This window comes from Diabrotica virgifera, chromosome 7 (assembly GCF_917563875.1).
Source record: "Diabrotica virgifera virgifera chromosome 7, PGI_DIABVI_V3a".
Taxonomy (NCBI): domain Eukaryota; kingdom Metazoa; phylum Arthropoda; class Insecta; order Coleoptera; family Chrysomelidae; genus Diabrotica; species Diabrotica virgifera.
In genome coordinates, this window is record NC_065449.1 from 148,474,972 (window position 1) to 148,495,771 (window position 20,800).

Consider the following 20,800-nt stretch of genomic DNA (forward strand, 5'->3'; position numbering starts at 1 on the left):
AGGCTCAAGTCATAGAGAATTCTTGGATTATTTCGAGGATCTTTTACCACAGTTTTACGCTCAGTCGGGTAAAATTGTGTTCTTGGGTGATTTTAATATAGACCAATTAGACGTTAACTTTTCTTACACTTCCCAACTTAATAATATATTTGAGTCTTTTGACATAAAACAGTTAGTTAATGAACCAACTCGTGTGACTGACAGAACATCTACTTTAATTGATTTAATATGTTCAAGTTTTGATGGTGTTTTTGATGTGGAGAACTTAGATATCAATATCTCCGACCACTTTCTCACATGCTGTAAAATTAAGTTTGATAAGCCTCCGTCAAATAATGTTTCATTTACATACAGAGCATTAAGTCGCATTAATTTAGAAGAGTTTCAACGGGATCTTGAGGGTGCATCCTTGCACAACCTATATTTAATTAATGATATTGATGAAAAAGTGACATTTCTTACAAATACATTACTCGGTATTTTTGATAAGCATGCCCCCTTAAGAACTTGTACAAATAAGCAAAAACCATATTGCCCCTGGATTACAGACAATATACGACTTATGCAAAAAATGCGAAACCAAGCTCTAAATAGATATCGTCGTAGTAGGAATCCGGAACACTGGAATTACTACAAACAGATTAGGAACTTAACTACTTCTACTATTAGACGTGAAAAAAAGATTTATTTAAACAATAAACTTCAAAACTGCAACGTAAAAGAAAAGTGGAATGAGCTTAGGAAGATTAATGTACTTAACAGAAAACAAAATCATATTCCAGATAATCTTAAAGACGTTAATAAACTTAATCAACATTTTACAGCGGCTTGTTCAATTAATCAACAACCCAGTAATGAACTTCTAAGTTTTTACAGAAATCATTCTATGCCAGTTCAAGAACCATTTCGTTTTAATACAGTGTCTATGGAGGACGTTGCCGATATTATCTTGAGTGTAAAATCAAAAGCCTTTGGACAGGATGATCTTAATATAACTCTAATTCAACTTTGTTGCCCCTTTATCGTGCCTTTTATTACGCATATTGTTAATAGCTGTATCATTGAGTTTTACTTTCCCGCATCTTGGAAAAGAGCAAAAATTATTCCTTTACCTAAAATAAAGAATCCAACTGAATTTAATCACCTGCGATGTATATCTATCCTACCCACGTTCTCGAAAATTATCGAAAAAATTATGGAAAAGCAAATGAGCAATTTTTTGGAAAAAAATAATATTATTCCTGCTAAGCAATCAGGATTTAGGACAGGTTATAGTTGTGAGACAGCGATTTCCGATATAATTGACAATATAGTATCCGCAGATGATAGAAAGTATGCAACAGTTTTAATTCTCTTGGACTATTCGAAAGCCTTTGATATGATCAATCATGAAATTTTAATATCAATTTTAAAACATATAGGCTTCGATGAAGCTTCATTGAATTTAGTAACATCGTATTTAACTCTTCGTACTCAAACTGTGGTAATTGACGAAAAGCGATCAAATATATGTAATATTCTGTCAGGGGTTCCTCAGGGAAGTATCTTAGGACCTTTGCTATTTAAAATTTATACTTTTAATATTATAAAGTCCTTAAAACATTGTGACTATCATCAATACTGCGATGATACACAACTAAAATATTCCTTCGCTCCTCATGAGGCGCAGTTAGCCAATGCAAGAATTAATTCTGACCTTCAGGAAATTTTAACTAGCTCTAACAAACATCTACTTAAAATAAATCCCTCTAAATCGGTAGCCATGTTGTTCTGTTCTGAAAATCAACGTGAGCATCTGTCAACGAATATTGTACCTTGTATAGATAACAACACTATTATTTTTCAATCATCTGCCAAAAATTTAGGACTTACTATGGACACTAAATTAAATTTTAACAATCACATTAATTTATGTTTAAAAAAGGCTTACTCCATGTTAAAGGCTTTATACCCCCACAGGCATTTTCTTAATATTAAAACAAAGGCAATGCTTTGTGAATCGTTGATTCTTTCTCATTTTAATCACTAGTATGATCATATATATGGACCATTTTTAAGTGTTGTTAATAAAAAAAGGGTACAAAAAGTACAAAATTCTTGTCTTAGATATATTTTTGGAATACGCAGACGTCAGAGGGTTTCTCACAAACTTCTTGATCTTGGCTGGTTAAACATGTTCAACAGGCGAACTTTGCACTCGCTAAACTTTATATACAAGATCATTAAAACAAAAACACCCAAGTATCTGTACAATAAATTAAACTTCAGTAATGAAATGCACCGAAGAAACTTGAGACCTACAACCTTACTTAGAACTCCCCAGCATAATAAGCAAATCTTTAAGAAAATATTTTCTTATATCGCTCCATCACTTATTAATAAATATAAAATTTTTAATTGTAATTTATCTCCTATTACTTTCAAAAAGAAAATTAAAGCTCTACTATTAAATTATCAGTAAAAAATGTGTAAACAGCTCTTTTCTTTCTTCTTCTCGTTTATTTTTCTCTTTCTCATCTTTTCTTTTCTTGTACTTTTCCTTTCCTTTTTTTCTTCTTCTTCCTTCTATATGAAATTAGAATTAGATTTTTTTTCTTTTTGTTTAGGTTAAGTTATTAGGTTAATTATTATTATAATGTAACAATTTTTTTATCTAGATAGTTGGCGTTCAACAGCCCTGTATTTTCTGGTAAAGTACAGATGCTGATATCAAAACGCATTGTTCCTACCACATTTCAAATCTATGTTTTTTTTTGTAAATTTATATATATTTTTTTTTTTTTGGAACAATAAACGTCTTATTATCAGATTTAGCCATACGGCTCACACTCCCTCTAAGGGGAAAATTGACTCATCCCAGATACCTACGGTATCAAAAGGATTGAGCTCTGGTGGGACTCTTTCCGTGTTATCGAGCCCTAGGTGACTTGGAATGCAGGTGTATCTCCCAGAAATTTTCGTACGCATCTGGCCGTCGCGAGTAGTACAGCTTTCTGCATGGTCTTATAAAGATGTTCATTCAGACCCAGCTTTTTTATGCTTTCGAGGAGGGTCTTCGGAATGATTCCAGTAGTAGAAATAATAATCGGTATTGTCTGGTTACTTTTCATTCTCCATTGCCTTCGTATTTGAATTTCTAGATCCCTGTATTTGGCGATCTTTTCAGTAAATTTACTACGTAGATTATTGTTGTTAGGTATCGCCACATCAATTAGTGTTGTTTGTCTTGTTAATTTATTAACTAGTACGAGATCTGGTCTATTATGTGCCACTGTTTGGTCTGTGAGCACAGTGCGGTCCCAGTATAGCTTGTAGTTGCCATCCTCAAGCATACTCTCAGGGACGTATTGATAATACGGGAGATGGTCTGTTTGGAGAAGTCCCAGCTTGATAGCTATCTCTTGATGAAGGATTTTTGCTACTGCATCATGCCGTTCCTTGTATTCAGTTGCAGCAAATGCCTGGCAGCCACCTGTAAGATGTTGGATGGTTTCTTGGGCTTGACATCCATATCGGCATCTGCCGTTTTGAACCTGAGGGTCTTTGATGATATATTTCAGGTAATTTCTGGTTGGTATAACCTGATCCTGAATGGCCAGTAATGAACCCTCCGTTTCAGGGAACATCTTTCCTGATGTCAACCAGTAGTTCGACGCTATATTGTCGACATAGTCTTGGCTGACCTCATTGGGATGTCGCCCGTGCAGAGGTTTACCCATCCAGGCGCGCACTTTTTCGTCCTTAGTAAGGTGGTTTATGCGCATTTCTGGTTCCCTCAGTTTGATCGGTGTTGTGTCATCTACTGCGCAGATAGCGCGATGTAGAGTAGATGTCTCAGCCTGCATCTGAAAATAAGTTCTTAAATTAGCAATTTGTTTATCTAATTGCTCACCTATATCCATAAGTCCTCTTCCTCCTAGATTCCGTGGTAATGTTGTTCTTTCTACTGCACTTTTAGGATGGTGTTTTTGTGTCTTTGTGAGGTGTGTTCGCACTTTTCGCTGAAGAGCTTCTATATCTGTTTTTGTCCACTTAACAATACCAAATGAGTAGCTAAGCGCGGAACATGCGTAGGAGTTTAGTGCCTTAAACAAATTTCTACTGTTAAGGTGTGAGCGAAGCAGCTGTTTTACCCTTCGTATAAACTCAGTAGTTATCTCTGTTTTCATTTGTTTATGGTCAATTTTCCTCGCTTGCTTTACTCCAAGATATTTGTACATATCGTTTTCACCCATGGCCTCGATGTTCTGGCCATTTTGCATATCGAATCCTCCGGGCTGTACTTTTCCTCTGACTATATTTAAAATACGGCACTTGTCTAGTCCGAAGTGCATACTAATATCATTAGAAAAAGTTTCTACAGTTTTTAGCATCTCGTCGAGTTGGTTTCGAGTGGAAGCCATTAATTTCAAATCATCCATGTACAATAAATGATTAAGCTTCGCCACCACATTGTTGTTATTTTTGATGCTAAAACCTGCATCTGTGGAGTTCAATAGCTGAGATAGTGGGTTCATAGCTAGACAGAACCACAGAGGACTCAACGAATCTCCTTGAAACAGGCCCCGGCTGATTGCGATATTTTCAGTTTCGATGTTACTTTCACCAGGTATTTGAAGGTGAATTCTAGTTTTCCACTCTGTCATTATATGTTGTAAAAAGGTCACTATATTATCATCGACTTTATATATCCTCAATATATCTATAAGCCATTCATGCGGCACTGAATCAAAGGCCTTCTTGTAATCAATAAAAGCAGTAAATAGGTTCCTCTTTTTGGAATATGCTTGATTAGAAATGACTGAGTCGATGATAAGTTGTTCTTTGCAGCCCATGGAACCCTTAGCGCATCCTTTCTGTTGAGGCTCTATGATATTGTTCAGCGCACAGTGTTGGTAGATACGCCGGGCTACACAGGATGTGACCAATTTATACAAAGTTGGAAGACAAGTAATTGGGCGGTATTTTGCTGGATCTTGGGTGTTATTTTGATCCTTCGGTATTAAATAAGTGGTTCCCTGAGTTAGGAATGATGGTATATCCTGCGGATTAGAAATAACACAATTAATTAGTGTTGATAAGCATTCATGAGCACTCCAAAACTTCTTGAGCCAAAAGTTTTGAACTCCGTCTGATCCAGGAGATTTCCAGTTATGAAGCTCTTTGATGATATTTGAGACTTCTTCAGTGGTGAAGGGTTCGTAGAGAGTAGTAGTGTAGTGTTGGCAGTTCTGTGCCGTATCTTCTATCCATCCAGCATTGTTGTTAAGAGCAGCTGGTGTGGAAAGTTGATTTCCCCAAAACTCATGAATTTCTTCTTGGCTTGGATAAGACTTATCGAGATTTTCTACGGTGGAATAGAGTTTTCGATAGAACGCCTTCTCAGCAGTCTCAAAAAGGGCATTGTCGGATTTTCGGTTGTTACTCACTTTGTACCTTCTTAGTCGTCCTGAATAAACTGAGAGTCTTTGTTTTAACGTATCCAGGCACTGTTGGGCTGTGTTGTTTTCTGGATCATATCTTGAGTGTCTTGCAGTAAACGTCTCAGATTTAGCCATACGGCTCACACTCCCTCTAAGGGGAAAATTGACTCATCCCAGATACCTACGGTATCAAAAGGATTGAGCTCTGGTGGGACTCTTTCCGTGTTATCGAGCCCTAGGTGACTTGGAATGCAGGTGTATCTCCCAAAAATTTTCGTACACTTCTGGCCGTCGCAAGTAGTACAGCTTTCTGCATGGTCTTATAAAGATGTTCATTGAGACCCAGCTTTTTTATGCTTTCGAGGAGGGTCTTCGGAATGACTCCAGTAGTAGATATAACAATAGGTATCGTCTGGGTACTTTGCATTCTCCATTGTCTCCGTATTTGAATTTCCAGATCTCTATACTTGGTGATCTTTTCAGTAAATTTACTACGTAGATTATTGTTGTTAGGTATCGCCACATCAATTAGTGTTGTTTGTCTTGTTAATTTATTAACTAGTACGAGATCTGGTCTATTATGTGCCACTGTTTGGTCTGTGAGCACACTGCGGTCCCAGTATAGCTTGTAGTTGCCATCCTCAAGCATACTCTCAGGAACGTATTGATAATATGGGAGATGGTCCGTTTGGAGAAGTCCCAACTTGTTAGCTATCTCTTGATGAATGATTTTTCTCACTGCGTCATGCCGTTCCTTATATTCAGTTGCAGCAAATGCCTGGCAGCCCCCTGTAATATGTTGGATGGTTTCTTGGGCTTGACATCCATATCGGCATCTGTCGTTTTGAACCTGAGGGTCTTTGACGATATATTTCAGGTAATTTCTGGCTGGTATAACCTGATCCTGAATGGCCAGTAATGAACCCTCCGTTTCAGGGAACATCTTTCCTGATGTCAACCAATAGTTCGACGCTGTATTGTCGACATAGTCTTGGCTGACCTCATTGGGATGTCGCCCGTGCAGAGGTTTACCCATCCAGGCGCGCAGTTTTTCGTCCTTAGTAAGGTGGTTTAAGCGCATTTCTGGTTCCCTCAGTTTGATCGGTATTGTGTCATCTACTGCGCAAATTGCGCGGTGTAGAGTAGATGTCTCAGCCTGCATCTGAAAATAAGTTCTTAAATTAGCAATTTATTTATCTAATTGCTCACCTATATCCATAAGTCCTCTTCCTCCTAAATACCGGGGTAATGTCGTTCGTTCTACTGCACTTTTAGGGTGGTGTTTTTGTGCCTTTGTGAGGTGTGTTCGTACTTTTCGCTGAAGATTTTCTATATCCGTTTTTGTCCACTTAACAATACCAAATGAATAGCCAAGCGCGGAACAAGCGTAGGTGTTTAGTGCCTTAAACAAATTTTTACTGTTAAGCTGTGAACGAAGCAGCTGTTTTACCCTTCTTGTAAACTCAGCAGTTATCTCAGTTTTCATTTGCTTATGGTCAATTTTCCGCGCCTGCTTTACTCCAAGATATTTGTACATATCGTTGTCGCCCATAGCCTCGATGTTCTGGCCATTTTGCATATCGAATCCACCGGGCTGTAACTTTCCTCTGACTATATTCAAAACACGGCACGTCTAGACCGAACTGCATACTAATATCATTAGAGAATGTTTCTACAGTTTTTAGCATCTCTTCCAGGTGTTCTCGAGTGGAAGCCATTAATTTCAAATCATCCATATACAACAGATGATTGAGCTTCGCTACCACAGTATTATTGCTTTTAATGCTAAAACCTGAGTCAGTGGAGTTTAATAGCTGGGAAAGGGGGTTCAAAGCTAAACAGAACCACAATGGACTCAACGAGTCTCCTTGAAATAGGCCCCGGTTGATTGCGATATTTTCGGTTTCGATATTGTTTTCACCAGGTATTTGGAGGTGAATTTTAGTCTTCCAATCTCTCATTATATGCCTTAAAAAGGTCACTATGTTATCATCGACTTTGTATATTTTCAATATATCTATTAGCCATTCATGCGGTACTGAATCAAAGGCCTTTTTATAGTCAATAAAAGCAGTAAAAAGGTTCCTTTTTTTAGTGAATGCCTGGTTAGAAATGACTGAGTCGATGATAAGCTGTTCTTTGCAACCCATGGAACCCTTAGCGCATCCTTTCTGTTGAGGCTCTATGATATTGTTTAGAGCACAATGTTGGTAGATACGCTGGGTTACACAGGATGTGACCAATTTATACAAAGTTGGAAGACAAGTAATTGGGCGGTACTTGGATGGATCTTGGGTGTTATTTTGATCCTTGGGTATTAAATAAGTAGTTCCCTGAGTTAGAAATGATGGTAATGCCTGCGGATTAGAAATAACATGATTAATTAATGTTGATAAGCACTCATGAATACTCCAAAACTTTTTAAGCCAGAAGTTCTGAACTCCGTCTGGTCCAGGAGATTTCCAGTTATGAAGCTCTTTGATGACATTTGAGACTTCTTCAGTCGTGAATGGTTCGTAGTTAGCAGTGACGTAGTGGTGACATTTGTGCGTCGTATCTTCTATCCAGCCAGCATTGTTGTTAAAAACAGCTGGTGTGGAAAGTTGATTTCCCCAAAACTCATGAATTTCTTCTTGGCTTGGGTAAGACTTGTCGACACTTTCTACGGTGGAATTGAGTTTTCGGTAGAACGCCTTCTCAGAGTTCTCAAAAAGTGCATTGTCACATTTTCGGTTGTTACTAACTTTATACCTTCTTAATCGTCCTGAATAGACGGAGAGTTTTTGTTTTAATGTATCCAGACACTGTTGGGCTGTGTTATTTTCTGGATCGTATCTCGAGTGTCTTGCAGTGCTCCGCATTATTTCTTCAGCTCTCTTAATGACCTTTCTACTTGTCACACCTCTTACATATTCTGTAACTTGACCAATATCCCTACGCAGTAATTCAATTTTTCCGAGAAGTCTTTTTTCCCAGGGTGCAGTTCTGTTACCAGTCCTTCCGTTATTAGTACCCCGTCGTGTTCTGATCTTAACGCCCATTACATTAGCAATTGCTGTTGCTGCACAGTAGATTAGCATATGCAGATATTCCAATGTGTGGGCTTCTACGACATAATTGGGTAGGACTTCAGTGTTCACAATTTGTAACAGCGCACCTAGTTTCTTACAAGAGTTTATTCGTGGTAGCGGTGGTCTGCTAAGTGGATTTGTTCCATTAAACTCTTGTACGGCACGAGCCATTTCGTTTGCTAGACTATCGCGCAACTCGTTGTTTTCCTGCTGTGTATTGTCAGGTTGAGTTTCTGGTATGGGAATCTCAGGGATCTGCTCATCAAGGATTTCATTAGGGACTTGATCTAAAACTAGCCCTTGGTTGTTAATCTCCCGTTCGACTTCGCTTTTGACCGTATTGCGTCTAGCCTCTGGGATAAGGTTGTTTCTTATGATTACCCGGTATTGATCTGATACTCTTTGCTCCGATACTTGAATATCTGGGTACTCCCTGCAAAATTCGGCATACAGCTGTTGTCTGTAGCCGATCGTTTCTTGACCGAAGTTTGTCACCTTATAATAGGAGCGCAAAATGCTTTCGTTAATGGACACAGTCCATTTCATGCGCTGCCTCGGTCGTCCCGCTTGAGTGAGCGCCGGCTGATGTTCCAGCGCAGCACCTTCAGCGGGTGGGGCTCTTGCTGTTGTTTGGCTCGCGTGTGGTTGTTTTTGTTGTTGGGCTGTAGCTGATTGTATGACAGGGGCCCGCCTCCTCAACACCCTGCCACCGACGTCCCGCATGCTGTCACGTCCAGCGCCGGCTCCAGACGTGCCCTGGCGATCCCCAGGCAGCGATCCTAAACATAAATTATTATTCTCCATTCTCATGGGTGTGCATTGTATACCTACTGCCAGGTGTCAGTTTTTGTTCCACGGCAAGTATCCCTGCTACTCTCTGGGTACTGGCGCTACGAATACCCAGAAAGCATCCCCCATTCGCAGGGGGCCGCGCCTGATAGAAGAACTGACAAAAAACTCCCACAGGCAGTAAACGTCTTATTATTATTATTATTATTATTATCATTTTATAAAAGAAGCTTGGGCTTGTTCTATTTGGTTTTGGTTTAAGTATGACTGTATAAATTCATTCTCTTTTTGGGTGCTTGGTTTTGATTTTCATCCTAAGGGCCAGTATATTTGCCGGATTTTTAACTCGAGCTGCCTTCTTTTGGTCTGTATATGTTTCTTCCAAATGAGGCGTTGGTCAAAATGGAGGCCAAGATACTTTGCCTCTTATTTGGGTTTATTTTCATTTGTTTAATATTATTTGCCATCTTGTATTCGCTCCATGCGTGACCATGGTGGGAGTACATGAATTCATGCCAGCGTGAGTAGCAGCGATTTATGGCAATTTTGGCGATTCTTTGTAATGTCAGTGTCGTTGTGTGTATATAGTCTAAGAGCTAGTGAACCCTCCGACTAACGGTCGTCCTGTAAGGCTAGAAATTTTTCTAGTGATAATTCATAGCACACCAAGGCTAAAAACCATGACCTGGCAGGCATCTGTATCTAACACGTGTATCTAACAGGTGAATCGAAAAGTGCAAATTTAGGGGGTAAAATAAACTTTCTCCTGTAAGGTTTAAATTTAAGTATGTGTTTGAGTAAGTCATTTAGAAGAAATGTTTACAATGACAGGCGATTCTGAAGAGCATAAGACCTTGCCAGGCGAGGGGAAAGATTAGGGGTTTTTCCTAAAATTATTCTTTTTGCATCGAACAAATTTTTTTTAGGGGTTTTGAATCATTCCAAACAGAAAAGGTCTTTAGTGATTTTTCTCTTCAGTTAATAGTTTTTGTTATATAAGCGATTGAAAATTTTGAAAATTGCGAAATCGGCCATTTTTAACCCTAAATCGGACATTTATCTAAAAATTTCAAAGTTGCCAAGGTAGGTAGATATTCTTTAAACATTGATTGATGAAATCCCAAAGAGTTTTTTGCAATACAATATCGGAAACGCCTTTGTTTTTTAATTGCTAATCAAGCGGTCGCGACACTGTAGTATAAGTGAGGACGTTTGAGTTGGCATAAATTCATTATCTCGAGAATGGGCAAATTTCAAGAGAAATCCTCAGACAGGTTGATTTTTATTTTTAAATTAGGACTTTTTGGCATATATATAATACTAATGACGTCATCCATCTGAGAGTGATGACGTAATCGATGATTTTTTTAAATGAGAGTAGGGGTTGTGTGATAGCTCATTTGAAAGGTTATTTAATTCTCTATTCACTAACATAAACATTAATATAATTATTTATACAGGGTGTACAAAAAAATTTTTTTTATTAAATTAACTTTGACTAAATTTGACAAATAGAAGAAAAAAATTTTTTGTACACCCTGTATAAATAATTATGTTAATGTTTATATTACTGAATAGAGAATTAAATAACCTTTCAAATGAGCTATCACACAACCCCTACTCTTATTTAAAAAAATCATCGATTACGTCATCACGCCCAGATGGATGACGTCACTAGTATTATATATATGCCAAAAAGTCCTAATTCAAAAATAAAAATCGACCTATCTGAGGATTTCTCTTGAAATTTTCCCATTCTCGAGATAATCAATTTATGCAAACTCAAACGTCCTCACTTATACTACAGTGTCGCGCCCGCTTGATTAGCAATTAAAAAAACAAAGGGGTTTTCGATATTTTAATGCAAAAAACTCTTCGATATTTCATGAATCAATGTTTAAAGAATATCTACGTACCTTGGCAACATTGAAATTTTTAGATAAATGTCCGATTTAGGGTTAAAAATGGCCGATTTCGCAATTTTCAAAATTTTCAATCGCTTATATAACAAAAACTATTAACTTAAGAGAAAAATCACTAAAGACCTTTTCTGTTTGGAATGATTCAAAAAACCTAAAAAAAATTTGTTCGATGCAAAAAGAATAATTTTAGGAAAAATCCCTAATCTTTCCCCTCGCCTGGCAAGGTCTTATGCTCTTCAGAATCGCCTGTCATTGTACACATTTCTTCTAAATGACTTAAGGCTGTATGACACTATGCATTTTCTTGTATCATTTCTGATATCGTTTCTGATATGTCAAAAAAATGCATAGTGTCATACACAGATACAAGAAACGATATCAGAAACGATACAAGAATTTGTGTCAGACACAGATTCTTGTACAAGAACTGCGCCAATTTCTGCGCAAAGAGCAAAAACGTAAAACCTGCTGGTAAAACATCTAAATGCTAAATGTCATGTCATAATGGCGGCTGAAAATGAGATCATATGATTTATGTCTTGATGAATTTATTTGTGTTTTTGTAGGTATTATTTATAAATCTTTTATTGATACTTAATATACCGTTTGGTATGGACTACTGTTCTACTAATAACCATATATTTAGCTCCTAGTAAAGTTCAAACTATAACTTTGGGTTTCATGTTGCATATTTTTTTAATAGAGGAAAATACAATACATAGTTCCTAATTTTAATCAAACTGAAGATAATTCTAATGCAAATAATTTAGCACAAATATCAAAACAAAATAAAAAACACAAATAATCAACAGTCAACGTAAAAATTCTGGTTAACATTAAAATGTTATGTTTTTAAAAGTTTATAAAATCCTTAAAATCAGCTGTAGACGCAGTACTACCATACCAATATAACGTGACACAGGGTGACAAATAAAATTTCGACCAATCACGTGCCGAATTTCATAAAATTTTCGATACAAGAACTTGCATAGTGTCATACAGGGCACAAATGTACGTACAAGAAACGATACAAGAAAATGTATACAACTTCTGATATCAGAAACGATATTAGAAATGATACAAGAAAATACATAGTGTCATACAGCCTTTACTCAAACACATACTTAAATTTAAACCTTACAGGAGAAAGTTTATTTTACCCCCTAAATTTGCACTTTTCGATTCACCTGGTAGATACACGTGCACCGCTGATGCCTGCCAGGTCATGGTTTTTAGCCTTGGTGTGCTATGAATTATCACTAGAAAAATTTCTCGCCTTACAGGATGACCGTTAGTCGGAGGGTTCACTAGCTCTTAGACTAATAACAAATTTTATCAAAAATGGTAAATAAATATTGCGTAAGTATTTAAATGTGATAATAATAGACAAAAAAGTAAGCGTAATTTCTATAGATATCCAATAATGACAAATAAATTGGAAAAAAGATTTAAACAAGGAGGAATAAACTCAAGAGATATATTCACACCAAATAATGTCACTATAAAAATCACCAGATTCATCTTTTTTTTTTGGTTGGCCATTTTCGACGGTAATCCAGTAATCAGTAGGTATCGGACAACTGATACGCCTAATAACAATTCGCCAAATAGTTCTAAAGACAACAGTTTTTTTATAGAAATGCAGACTAAAAATCTAAAAATTAAAGAAATAACTCAGAGAACACAAAACGCCGATATAATTAATTAACCCAAGAAATTAAGTCAATAGTTTTAAAATTTCATAAATAATGTTAATAGTTAATAATAATAAAATCAAAATTTCATAATTTAGTGGAGTAAACTTAGAATAGAATAGAATAGAAATATGCTTTATTGTCACTGAAAATTTTTATTTTATAAACAAAGCTTACATACAGTCAACAAATAACAACTACAATTTACTAAAATTAGATAAATCGTCAATATACAGTAAATATGATATAAAACCAAAGACAAAAACAATTAATTGCAAAATTTATATAAATTGCAAATTGAACATACTTACAACAAATAAAATACAACATTAGGAATTGACAGTTTAAGCTACTGCGTATGAAACCCAATTTTCTTAGTTATTCATTAAGAAATTCTTCTATTGAATAATATGGACTTTTAGATAGATAGGCTTTGGTCATTTTACGGAACTTTGGGAAAGATGTTACAGATTTAAGTTGTAAAGGGAGATGGTTTTAAAGTTTTTTGCGGAATATAATATAGATTTCTTTACTAACTCAGTGGATGGGATCGGTAAATAAATATCAGATTGAATTTCTGGTGGAGTAAATATGAGTGGGCCTTGCTGAAAAGACATGAAGGTGTTTACGAATTAAACAACCCGTTTCTAGAATATATAAAGATGGAAGTGTTAAAATTCCGTGATTTCTGAAGTAATTTCTGCAATGTGTAGATCTTCTGAGGCCAAACAGATATCTTATTGCTCTTTTTTGCAATTTAAAAATAACATCAAATTGAGCAGCTGTACTAGAACCCCAAAAAGGAAGACCATATCGAAGATGAGACTCGAACAACGAAAAATATGTTTTTTCCTAGACGAAACTGTCTTTCGGTCCTTTTCCTAGACGAAGAGAAGGTAAATGCGTGGCCTAAGTGTCCTCTATTTGCTTTCTCCTATTTTCGTCGTCTCTACGTGATTATATATTGTAAAATCCGGAGATATGGGATGCAGCCAGAAAGCAGTTTATTAACGAAAAGTCTTAGATTTAAAATATTGTTTATTATATTTTTATTTCAATTATTCTAATTGTTTAAAAAGTAGTAAACTTTGTATCTGGGGCTTTTCGTTGTTTTCCTCGTAATACGAGAGATGTCGCTGATTTGCGTCTCAAAAGGTGGGTTCATTGTATCGCGATGGTTTGCCTTAAAAGAGGCAGAATGTTTATATTCCCTTCAGAGTTGTGACTGCATAAACTTCACTGATGATGCATAAGGATGCTGAAATAGTTGCTATATGGAGATGGTAGTCCAACTCTGAATCGAATATAAACAAAACCTGCCTTGAACCCTTTTTAATCTGAAAAATATGTTATTTTATAAGATGCTAAATTGAGTTCCCTTGAGACAGATCTTATTACATAGCAAGCTGAGGCGAGTTTCTTACTTAACGAATTGATATGAAGGGACCATTTGAGGTTGCTGTCTAAAAAATACCAAGAAATTTTACAGAATTAACGGTACTTATCTGGCTGTTATTAAGAGGCAAAGGTTAAAGAGCTCCTTTATAGGATAATGCTACTGTTTTGTCTATATTAAAAGAGAGTAAATTAGAGTCAGACCAGGTCTTTATCGTCAGTAGATCCGAAGTTATAGTTTCATGAAGAGATGCAATAGTTGAGTTGCTCCAAGTGATACTGGTATCATCAGCAAAAAGAAAAATTTTCCCATCGATTTTTAAATTAGTGATGTCATTTATAAAGATAAGGAACAGAAGAGGACCCAATACTGAACCTTGCGGTACTCCACATACAATGTTTTTGAGACTAGAGTCAGTATCATTTGCTCTAACTAGTTGTTTCCTATTATTCAAGTAGGATTGGAACCAATTCAAAGAAAAACCTCTAATTCCATAGAAATTTAGTTTTTTAATCAAGATGTCGTGATTTACACAATCAAAAGCTTTGGCTTAGTCACAGAAAACAGTGGCAGTATAAAGATTATTGTTTAGTGCTTGATAAACCTCATGTAGTACAGAAAACATGGCATCAGTGGTACATTTATTAGTTAAAAAGCCGAACTGATTTTGAGATAAAATGATATCAACGATAAAGGACATAAGTCGAGTTTTAATCAGTCTCTCAATAATTTTGGAGAGTGCCGGTAGTAAGGCAATAGGTCTATAGTTGCAGGCATTAGATTTTTCACCATCCTTATGAAGAGGAATAATAATGGCTGTCTTTAGACACTCTGGAAATTTACCTTTTTGGAAGGAATCATTAATTAGTGAGACGAGGATTTCCAACACATTTTCTGTGAGATTAGAGAAAATTTTTATAGATAGTCCATCAGTACTACAGGATGATTTGCTTTTGATACTATTGATTGTTTGGGTCAGTTCAGAGTTATCGACTGGTTTTAAAAAGAATGAATTCGAGACCTTTCTTGAATTAGAGAGATAAGAAATGGGATCTTGTTGCGGCAAAATAGTTGATGTTATATTTTTACTCACATTAGCGAAGTAATCGTTTAGACTTTCAGGATTTGGAAGGGAAAATGATTGAGCTGTATGAGTTTTATTTCGAAGATCGTTTATTATAGACCAGGTTTCTTTTGCAACACTTTTAGAGCTTCCCAGACGATTTTGATAATAGGCTTTTTTAGCTGATTTGACAAGTTTTAGATATGTTGTCCTGTACTTCGTGATATATTCAATGACAGAAACATTGGTAGTAAATTTCTTGATGTGTAGAAGTGAACGCATATTCTTGGCTGATAAGCGGATACCTTTCGCAACCCAAGGTCTCCGATGTTTTGGCTTAATAGGAATTAAAGGAAATGCCTTATTGAAGATGCGGAGAAGCTTATCTAGAAAAACACTGAAATTATAGTCCACGTCTATAGAAGCAAACTGCCACTCAGAAGTTAAGCATTCAAGACTGCAATTTACGAAGATTCTGGGCGGAAAAAATCCTACCTAAACGTCGGGTTTTTAAGGAGGGTTTGCTGAAGATGTTAAACTTCGTATACACTGCTTCGTGATCAGATAGTCCCGCATTAATAACTGTGGAGCAGACATCAAGGGGTGAGAAATCTGAGACAATATAATCGATTATGGTAGATGTAGTTTTTGTAATCCTTGTAGGAGAATTAACGTGCATTGAGAGACCATACGATTCAAATATGTTGACCAAGGACTCTTGGGTAGCACAAGCAGCAGCATAGTTAATGTTAAAGTCACTGCATAGAATTTTTCTGCTTTTATGAGGCAGGTCATCTAACAAATTTAGCAGGTTCTGAAAAAATAGTTCCACTGTAGAGTCAGGTGATCTATAAATGCAAATAATGTAAAGATTAAGATTTTTATTATAAACTAAGGAAAACTCAAAGACGGATTCACTTAACAAAAAGTCATATTTTGTTACCAGAGAAAAATCATTATTTCTAGAGAGAATTAGGGTGCGTCCATGAGCCGAACTTTTTCTACAAAAAAGGCTCGTTTACTTCAAGCCAGTGCTCTGTAACCGCAACTATCGGGGGAAATCCTAATTCCTCCAGAAACAAAAACAATTCATCAGTTTTATTTCTTATAAAACGAATATTAATCAAAACCATGCCAAAGTTGTCATCACCAAAATAATTTGAGGTTTCTAAATAACTTGTCTGCAGTTGGACCAATTACAGCGCAACAAGCATTACAGCGCGATTTTGAATTAATCCTCCTAGTTTAAAAACGGGAATATATTTTTTCCTTTTTGTTCCGTTTGGGGTTGAAATGATAAATTGTGATGAATTTTTGGAAACCCAGTTATAAATACTACATCCATTTTATACATAAATTGGAAAAGTATCATTAAAAAACTAGTTATTAATAATTGCAACTTCACAATATGTATGTATCATATGCTTAACTTCAAATTGTGGTCGCCAAAAATCTCAGATGACGATGCTAGGTGTCGTGTTAGTCATACATGGAGCGAATACCAATCATTAGGTCCAGGTGATGTTTACAGCTAGTATCGCTACGTCGTCGTCGTCAGGAAAGCAGACGATTGTATTATTATTAGACATATGTAGAGCGAGAAAAGTAGCGGCCCGAGAACAGTACCCTGAGAGACTCATCATTCGTTGGACTTACTGGGTTGATGAGTGATTTTCTTTAATACCAAATTGATGTTTTGGTAGTAATGTTAGGAATTCATGATATGCGTACACGCTTTATAGTAGTGATCTTTCAAAAACTTTGTTTACGGTTGTTAGCAGGCTGAATGATCGAGAAGATTGGCCTGTTTTCTTGGTGGGGGTATGCTTAACAGATTATTTTGAACTGTTTTATGATTATTGTTTTTTTATTTTACTCATTTCGATTTATTTTTTCAGTTGATAGCATGGAAGAAACTGTGGCAAAGATGCTTTTCAGATGGGACTGGGTTCTCATATATGTTGGTTTAAAATTTCTTCAAGGAGGTGGCACTGGTGGCATGGGTCTATTAAATAATGTGAGATCGTTCTTATGGATTAGAGTCCAACAGTACACAACAAGGGAAGTTGAAGTAAGTTGTATAACCTTTTCAGATTTTGACACTGGATTTAGAGTTTTGACGCTCTTGTCATATTTATCAGTTTTTAAGGAAAGCCATACTCTTTCATTATCTTCTATAAACTGATTTTATATTGGCAAAATCCACCTTAACATACAGCTGATGCTCTACATTTTTTATTCTTTCGTAAACTTTTAACTGGGAGATTATATAGCTATACTAAACACCGAAAAAAACTTAAATTATGTATTAAATTATGTGTAAACTAATAATACATTTAATCTCATTTTAGGTAGAATTATTTAGGCACTTACATAGTCTTTCGTTGAAGTGGCATCTAGGAAGAAAAACGGGGGAAGTGTTGAGAGTGATGGACAGGGGGACAGATAGCATCAATAACTTATTGAATTACATTATATTTTCCATTTTTCCAACTATAGTGGATATAATAGTAGCAATTGTCTTCTTCGTTTCTGCCTTTAATATATGGTTTGGACTGATCGTTTTTACTACAATGATACTTTACATAGGTACGTTTAAATATATATTTGTTATTTTTAATAGTAACGTTGTAACTTTTTTATTTTAAAATATCCATTCAACTTTTTTGTTACCTAATTTAAAATACTGTTCGTTTTTAATTTTTTGTTGCCAATATTGTATCTAATGTTTGCAATATTGTGATATTCTTAAAAAAAATTTTAAAATTCTCAGTTAGATCTGTTAAAGTCCTTTTCATGAGCATTTTTTAGTGCGTCACAAATGATAGAAAAAAAGGTAAGTCCGTCATAGTCCGTCATAATACACATTTATGACATTTATTCTAACATGACATTTTAGTTAAATCTGACAGTTGTCACATTTTATTTGCAGTTTGGCATAAAAACAAATCAATTGTGTTTATTGCATTTATAAAATATTATTTTCTTTGATTTGTATATAGTCTTATAAATTGTACAGATTATATAATTTTTTCTTCGATTATAGCGTCATCTATCGACAACTAGAATAACAGAATAAATGTTATAAATGTCTGTAATCTGTAAAACAAATCAATTGTGTTTATTGCATTTATAAAATGGTATTTTCTTTGATTTGTATATAGTCTTATAAATTGTACAGATTATATAATTTTTTCTTCGATTATAGCGTCATCTATCGACAACTAGAATAACTAGAATAAATGTTATAAATGTCTGTAATACAATTTAATGCGCTAGAAAGAAATCGAAAAATTGTGACGCACTGAAAAATGCTCATGAAAAGTACTCTATGATTTTCTTGTGAAGAAATACCTGTCGGCTCAGTTTGGAATGGAATAATAGCATTGATCTGTCCAACTTTCGTTCAATGTTTGGAATAAGCTTAAGAAATAGAGTAAGAAATGAGGAAGTTCGTAGACGACCGGAGTGGAGAAGATATTATCGTGGAACGTAATACACGGCAAAAATGGAGATGGGCGGGACACATGTTGCAAGAATGGAAGACGACAGATGGACCAAAAAATGCTTGAGTGGAGACCACGGGCAGACTTTTGATATCTATAGTATTTTCCCTTGGGAGTACCTGGATCAACTAATAATTTCTTATTAATTACTACATTTATTTAAATCAAACTTTTACATTTACATACTTCATATACAATACAAATCTGCTGTCTAATATTGACATGACAATTGACATTAACCAAAAATAGCCTATATGACACAGAATGGAACTAGGAGGTTTTTAGCGATTCACTCAACACCCTCCCTCGCTAAAAATGTCTAAGACCTAAATTCAATTTAAAATTTAAGAATGATATATATGGTAAATCTTTAGTTAGAATATCGGCTTCCTGGCATTTTGTATCAACATATTTCAAGTCTATCTGAGTTTTCTTAAACTGTTCATTTACAAAATGATATTTTAAATCGATGTGCTTAACCCTACGATGGTTCTCTGGATTTTTAATAAGAGCAATGCATCCCTGATTATCTTCTAAGTATGTTATTTTATCAAAATGAATTCCAAAATCCATCATTAATTTCTTTAACCAAATGCCCTCACTCACAGCACTACATAAAGAAACTAGCTCTGCTTCAGTTGTAGATAGTGTTACACAGTTTTGCTTTTTAGTAACCCAATGTATAGTATTCCCAAATAGTTTGAACAAATACCCAGTTACAGATTTCCGGTCATTTACATCATTTCCCCAATCGGCATCCACAAAGCAAATTAGACTTTCATCGTGTTGCCGCTTAAATTCTAATCCCACATGTTGTATTTTCTTTAAATATCTTAATACCCTTTTTAAATATACCCAAACTTCATCTGTTGCTTTATCTTGATATCTACTAAAGAAATTTAAGGCCATCGGTACATAATTCGCATTTACGGATATCCCTACTTTTTTGTCTTTACACGGCAAATTACGTGTAGTAAAATTCACACTGGTATGAATATGTAAACATTACTAATTAGAATGTCATTCTACTTGAAAATGTCATCATTAATTTAAAGAGGTGGCTTTTGAATGTTCTTGGAGAACTGTTATTTTTATAATTGCAAATTATTAATTCAGTTAATAAAGTGATAATTTTTTCACTAACTATGTATTCAGTGATTGTAATAATTTATATGTACAACATATTATAAACTAATACTCAATCGAGAAAAGAGGAAAAGTGTTTAAGTGATTTTTTAATAATATATTGTTACTATGGAACGCTTAAAATTTTTGAACATCTTTAACAACAAAATACTTGGATCAAAGAATACATTATCCAGATGTATTCACTGCTTAGATCTTCAACAAATAATAAACAATAAATAACTTTTTATTAAGTTCACATCTTAAATCGATTATTTATCAAATACACTATATATCAATATTATTTAATCAACAACTCAAAATATTCCCGATGCCATGTCAAATATTTAAAATTGTCACTGATGGTCACTGTTTGACTGACAGTATGCTGACAATATTCTATTCGACTGAGTGCGTTGTATGACAAAGATAGATTTGGAAATATTGCCACGGACATTGTGTTAATTTTTTTCGAATCCTGAAAAAACCAATAAATATTTAATGCAAACGCAGAATGAAAGACTATATTATTACCGAGGGCCGAAAGTCCCTTAGAATAAATAAAGTTTATTTTGAATGAGATATTTTAAATTAAATATCACACCAAATTTTCTTAGTTTTTCACCCCTCTAACTTATTAAAATAAACAGTATAGGAGTTCTCAGGGACTTTCGGCCCTCGCCAATAACGTAATCTTTCATTCTGCGTTTAAATTTTTCAAAAATACTTACTAGTTTTCTCAGGATTCGAAAAAAATGAATCCCCATTTGAATAGCGTAGCAGCCGAAAATACGTACCCATCCTCTTAATG

General features: G+C 35.2%; 1 protein-coding gene across 1 annotated transcript in view; it reads left to right on the forward strand.

Annotated features, from left to right (window-relative positions):
- LOC114334008 (ATP-binding cassette sub-family B member 6) overlaps positions 1-20,800 on the forward strand; it is a 123,283-nt gene that overhangs the window by 75,546 nt on the left and 26,937 nt on the right. Inside the window, exons 6-7 of the mRNA XM_028284007.2 lie at positions 17,257-17,429; positions 17,710-17,947. Of these exons, the coding sequence (XP_028139808.2) occupies positions 17,257-17,429; positions 17,710-17,947 (411 nt within the window). The remainder of the gene's footprint in view (positions 1-17,256; positions 17,430-17,709; positions 17,948-20,800) is intronic.